We start from the raw sequence: 6,694 nt of genomic DNA on the forward strand, positions 1-6,694 counted from the left end.
TCTCGAAAATTAAAACGAGGAAAAACTTATTTTTCCAATAGGTGTTAAACCCAGACTTAATTGATAAGGAAACAGTTATTATGAGTTCTTTCCTACTGAGAAAAATGACCACCTAGCACACCTTTAATTTTTAACACTAACTAAAACACAGTTAACTGTTTCATCAATGCGGACCGTTCTGACATTAAACAAGATGAATATTTTATATGCAACCTCGTTGTTTACGGTCTATGAAATCTGCAAAGCACCAAACACAGATCTGTTAGTTGCTGTTCGACGGCGAAAAAGCGACGCGGTATGGAAACAGTTACTATTGTTTCATAACTTTTCTTTCAAAAACAAATTAATTACTATTGATACTGTTGAGGAGAGGTTAGTAGGCAACATTTTTACGGTACTGCAATTTTATGCCAAACGTTCACTTAAACTTAGTTTTACTGAAATCCATAGATGTTAACTGCCGAAACATCTTTCTTCGTGGTATTTTGAATTAAATATATAGTAAGTTTGAGAAATCCTTCACAGAGGGTCTATTATACTCCAGCGTTTTGGCAGTTTAAGCCAGTTTTGAGTGTCGGTTTGCGGGTACATTCGTATTTATCTGGCGGTTACGGTGAAGAAATAATGAAGGTTTCGATTTTTAGGAGAAAACGAAAGCGGTTTTAATTTGCGGTCTGGGAAGAACAAAATATAGTGGTTTGCGTAATGTACAACTCCCTATAATAGACCCCCTTTGCAATCTGTGCATGTGAAACAATTTGACTGTTTACAGTCGCTTTAGACCAGAGATACCGTAAAGTTTAGGTATTTTCGGATTTACCAGCTTTTTTCTACGTTCGGGTGACAAAAACACGTACCATATGTTGGCCGATTCATCTGAATAAAATAAAGACTTTTTTCAATCGGAGAGATAAAAGGGATAAATCTTGTTGAAAAGAATTTGTACATGTATTGCATCAAAATATAGTAACTGATATCGAGAAAAAATTCATCTAGAACAAATACCAGTTATCTCCATTGTTTCTCATGACAAGTCAAGTCGTGTTTGTAGTCGCTATAGTTTCGGAGTACCGTTTCTATCGAAGGGTCGCTGTGTTGGGGATTTGCTAACAACAATAAAAATTTATCGCTACTTTCGGGGGCTGGTTCTGGATGGTTTAACTTTCGGAACTTTATGTTAAGTTACAGTAGAAACCCACATATAAGAACCTAGTTTTTTTTTCAACTTAGCCTAAATAGGTTCTTATAGAAGTGGCATTTAGTGGGATTTTAGGCTACTAAGGTTCTTAGATAGGTTCTTAATTTGATACCGGCACTAGCGATCAGCACAGATAACTACTACTGGGCATATGTGATATGGAATATATTGCTGCATTAAATAGTTATCTACAATACAGTTTAGATGATAACCATACAGTAAATTTATATATCTCTCCAAAGTATTAGTATGCATGTCTTTCATTCTGCAGTGTCCATAAAATGCTGTGTTACATTTCATCTGTGCCTTCATTTTTGTAAAATAAGAACCAATAGAAATTTTAGGCTAAATCGGTTTTTATGAAAAGGGGTTTGAAAATGACTATGAAAATTTTAGCCTAACAGGTTCTTAAATTTTAGGTTCTTATATGGGGGTTTTTATTGTATTCCACTGTTGAATAGTTAATAGACACTAGAGATTAATCCCGTTATGACAACAGCTTGGTAAGTTTAAAATATTTTGTATCTTGCTATCCTCATTACTAAGTTGTCCCTTTTTCTTGTAGCTTAATACTGCAGCTTGGTGCTGTCATAAGATCTGAGCTGGATCGAGATCCTCAGAGTACGTGGGACAGCCATTACTATGGACTCATTGTCGTTGTTTTCCCTGGTGCTTTTGGCAGTTGCCTGCTTAGGTACGAGTAATTCTAATAAAACAGGGTCGGGAAGGGGAGGGGGGGGGGGGGTAGGTAGGTGCGGGGTGGGACTGAGACCCGAATCTCGCGCAGTTTTATCGTAGATTCATAGTCCTAAAATACGCTCTCTCGACGGTCAGGTCACACATGTGGTCACAAACAGTCAAATTAACCAAGAGAGCGGAAACCGCACAAAGAACGCCTTTTGTTCACAGGCTACACACGATTTGATGTTGGCGAAATTATCTGTTGAAATCACGACTGCCCACGAATATAATTGAGCAGATCACACGTCACAGCCGACGCTGATCACGGCTGAATTTCATCTATTTTCACGAATCACGCGACCAATTTCGGCCAACTCACGGATCAATGTGGGAATGTATATATGTAGGAAGGGTTAGACACATATCAACTTAATGTTGAGAACAGTGCTGAAGAGTATAATAATGTGCAACGTTAGGCCACGATTTTGCGTTTTTATTGCCTTGGCTTAGAAACTTTTTTCTCTAATATATTTTAGAGGTCAAAGGGAAAATAACGCTGTATGGAGAAGGAGTTTCATTATTGAAAGAACAAGGTAAGATTTAAGATGGCTTGAAAACTAAATCAACAGGTCTAAACCAACGAACATAATATATTGTAGGACATAACAAACAGTACCACAAGAAAGAATGGTCCAACGTCTTGTGTACGGACACCTTTATAATACACGCACCTCCTTATCACGTATTATTATATAAACTGCAGTGGTATAGCGAGTGTTAGCAAATCGATAAAATTAAAAGTGGTATCACACATCATGTGTGGATAAAAATGATATTCACACGTGTGATATCACTTTTGACCAATCAGCTCGCAAAGTTTGTCATGTTCTCATGTTCAAGTCGATTTCTCACTCGTTCGCTGCACTCACTCGTTCGATATCGCTTAAAGTACTCGAAGATAAATTTCATATTTCTGCGCAACCATGTATTATCCTCTATTTGTTCACTTGGTCTGATAAAGACAAAAATTCATACAAACTCATTCTTTGTAATAAAGACACCTCCATTATACGGACGTTCTTCCCAGTCCCTTTTATGTCCATATTAGAGAGCTTCAACTGCTTTTTTCCTTTGGATGTTCCAGATTCGAAGCTTCATCTACAAATTAAAAAAATATATATATGACGATGGAGTGTTTCTTTTTCCTTCGCGTTTCTTGTCTTCGAGCCATAAAACAAGTACTACTCCCCTTCCTCCCCCCCCCCCCCGAGTTACTTAGCCACTGCATATTGTTAACTTTGACTTCTTAAAGGGACCGTGTCACGGATTTTAACCGAACTTAGGCATAGGAAATGACCTTCAAATTCGTTTGAATATATAAAATAACCTCTTAAATCAGTAATGGGATATTTAAATAACAAACAAAATGCAAAAAAAGGTACGGATGGCCAAATATGTCGAAGATTGAAACGGATTGCGATATGGGTTTTTGAAATATTGTTGGGCTGAACGGTTTTCAAAGTTAGTCCCGTTTGCTTGTAGCTTTAAAATATAACGCCAGGGAGACACATTGGGTTGCAATAAAGCTATGGTTTTATCATTTAGATCCATAGAAGTAGTTTCTTTGCAAACAGTAAGTTTCATTGGAAGTTTTTGGCAAACTTAACTCAGCCGTGACACAGTCCCTTTAACTTTACAGAATTTCTAGATCAGATATGCCCAAAGCCGAACAGTGACGAACGCAAATACATCCGAATCAAGACTTTCAACGACAAGTACGTGTGGGCTGAGCCAAAATACTGGGGTGAAGGAAGTTACCTTCGGACCCGCTGCTGCGGTGCAAAGGATGCCACTGGGAGAACAGACGTCACAGAGCCTGGAAGGCGTACTACGTTCCTCATCCACTGCAAACGAGCTAACAACCAGAATGTGTTCAGCTTCGAGATTCTCGCTAAGGACAAGAACACTCCATCCGGTTACTTCTTCTACGCAGATCCAAATCACTATAAAATTGGTCTGTACGCGCGCAAGCTTAGCTCCAAGGCTAAACATGCACACAAATTCAACTTCATTATTGATCGTTGGAGAGGTCCCGTGGTTGCCATTCGAACGCAAGGCAAGGCTGGTACAACAAAGGAACAAGAAAAGAGCATGTGGCTGAAGTTTTCGGACACTGGACACGGTTATGTTTCAGGTCATAACAACCTGTACCGTGACCCTCCAGGATTTCCAAACTTTTCCGACATGTTCTCATTGGAAGCAGGTATTGCTTAGTATAAGGGAATCTTTGTTTACTATATATGAGCCTCATTAGTGGGTGGGGACAGGGGGGTCTGAACCTCCCGCCTCCTGTACCTTTTCTCCCGCTTCCCGCCCCTTTGTGTGGTGGTGGTTCCCATCTCTTTGTCCCATGTCTATTGCAAAATATAGCGAAATGTTGCGAGATTTTACTCGTTTTCTCCCGGTTCCTGCCACCTTAGGAATCCCGCTTCCCGCCCTCTCTTCTCCCGCTTCCCGCCCCTTTTCTCCCAGTCTCACGCCCCCTTTCCCCCTCCACTCATTAGCATAAGGGTTACAGTTTCCGATAGAGCTACAAAAATATCAGTTATGAATATTGATAGACCATGCCACAATTAACTTTTGCTTTAAATTTGGTATTTGGTACTTTCAGTTTTCGTTAACGCGGGTTTGAAAACTGAAAACTTTACAAAGGATGTATGGGCTCATTAGCACTTTTGCCACCCAAAATTTTGCAGTTTGAAAGCTAACATCTCCTTCAGTATTTCCATATTTCCTTGTTAGCACTAGGGTAGAATTACAAATTTAAAAAAAAAAAATCGATAATAAGGTATACCATGCCATAGAAAATACGCTTACTAAATTTCGTCGAGAATAGGATCGCAGTGCACGATGGGAAGGTTGGGTTGAATACCATCAAATAAACAACGGCTTTCCTTTATTCTGATTGGCTGTATTTTCTATGATATGGTATAAAAGCAAGTATCTTCGAGCCTTCATCACTATAAAACTTTTCTTTTATACCAGTCCCCAGTGGGTGCGTATATGGCGCTGCCGAACGCGACAACGTTTGGGCGGCACCGCCTGGTACTAGTCACGAGGAATGTGAGAGCAAGCCAGACCGGTGTTATTGGACAGATGGGTGGAAGTCTGGAAAGATGCAGCCAGGAAAGTGCTACTACAACAAAGGTAAAGTAACAGGGCACAGAGGAATCAAATTTGTTCGCACTTTAAAATTTCTACCTTGCAAAACGACCTTCTAAGTGATCTTTCCAGCGCGACTATCTGTTTACAGGTCTGGTCATTTCGTATTCTCGTGATTGCTGTCTGCTGATGTCGCATGAGGGTACGATCTGTAAACAGATCTAAACAGATAGCAGTGGCGGATCCAGACCATCAGATGGGGGGGGGGGGGGGGGCGATCATACAGACCCTAGAATAAGGGGGGGGACGCTCTGGAAAAAATTTCTAGGCCCTTCGGGCCTCTATTCGTTCTAACCCTCCCCTAGATCCGCCACTGGATAGTATCGCATGACAGCGCTGGATAACGTACGTTACAAGATCGCTTAGAAGGTAGTTTTGTACGGAAAAAATTTTGAAGTGCGGACAAACTTGACTCCTCTGTGCCCTGTGGTAAGGTGGCTTCTTGATTGCAGCTTGAAATAATTGCTAAAAATAAAATTATGTCGTAATGGTAGTGTCCTACATCATGGGGGTTGTATGGCTTCAAATAGGGAAATCTTTAAACGAGATTGACTGACTTGACTTGACTTCTTTGTTTCTATCTTTAGACTCAAAGTGCCACTGGCACAGAACAAGCAGTGGGATACCATTGAGCCGAGTGTGTATGTTGTCCAATAAGTTGTTATTGGAGCCACCAGCAGCTGAATGCGAAGCTGCTAACTGCTGCTTCGATTATAAACGAAAACAATGCTACAGACAATTGTGATACGTTTTACTATTTTATACCTTTACATCATGCTATGATTAAGCCTATACGGCATGCCCTAATACTGATTAAAATTTTACCAATAAAACAAATCAACTTCATGCGTATTGCTGTTTGAACAATTAGATCACGATGCTGTGGTCTGCATAGTTTAACTTGTCCTTCCAAGAACTATCAGCGTTTTTACAGATATTATCCGAGATGCATAAATCAGAACCTCCGAGGGAAGGGGGGCTTGAGCTTAAAAAAAAAGTAACAGGGCTATGCTGGAGCCCCGCGTCCAGATCAGAGTACGTATGATCTCAGGGCTCCTTGTGCTACTTCATGGCTCCAAGGAACGTAGGCCTAAGTTTTGTCCAGGCTCCGAGCAAGTTATTCAAAATACATTCTCGCCTCCAGGGACGCTTGTCCCTCTTAGCCGGCTAAGCTTGGGGAACAACAGGGCCGTAACTAGCAAGAGGCAAGACAAGATTGATTTTTTTCTCAAGAGATATCTCATGAAAAATGTCTTTGAAAGAGATTCAGAGCTTCTAGATTTCAATTTTGCTGAAAGGCATGCCCCTAAACCCACAAGCAAGATCTTGCCTCGCCTATAGGAAAGGTCTGGTTACGGCCCTGAACAACAAAGGGATTTTAAAACGGTTGATTTGATTTGTTAAATTTTAATTTCCTTTTGTTGAAGATCCAGCCAATCAAATAATGTGTCCCCTGAGCCACTCGTTTCTCTTGCCCCAGGCTGGGCGGCCGGCTAAATAATTCAAGTACTTGGTGCGCTTTTATATCTGCATAGAGTCAAACCAAGAAAAGCAATATTCGTCATAGCCTGAGTATCAGGCTCTTTCGTCTTT

At 40.5% G+C, this 6,694-nt stretch overlaps 1 protein-coding gene across 1 annotated transcript; it reads left to right on the plus strand.

Annotated features, from left to right (window-relative positions):
• The first annotated feature begins 1,687 nt into the window (after positions 1-1,687).
• LOC144639083 (uncharacterized) lies at positions 1,688-6,261 on the plus strand. Its single transcript, XM_078498341.1, has 6 exons — positions 1,688-1,701; positions 1,764-1,892; positions 2,416-2,472; positions 3,556-4,142; positions 4,925-5,086; positions 5,689-6,261. The coding sequence occupies exons 1-6, from the start codon at positions 1,688-1,690 to the stop codon at positions 5,844-5,846; spliced, it is 1,107 nt and encodes a 368-aa protein (XP_078354467.1). The 3' UTR covers positions 5,847-6,261.
• The last annotated feature ends 433 nt before the right edge of the window (positions 6,262-6,694 follow it).

This window comes from Oculina patagonica, chromosome 14, assembly GCF_052425735.1.
Source record: "Oculina patagonica isolate OP01 chromosome 14, crgOcupat, whole genome shotgun sequence".
Lineage (NCBI taxonomy): Eukaryota > Metazoa > Cnidaria > Anthozoa > Scleractinia > Oculinidae > Oculina > Oculina patagonica.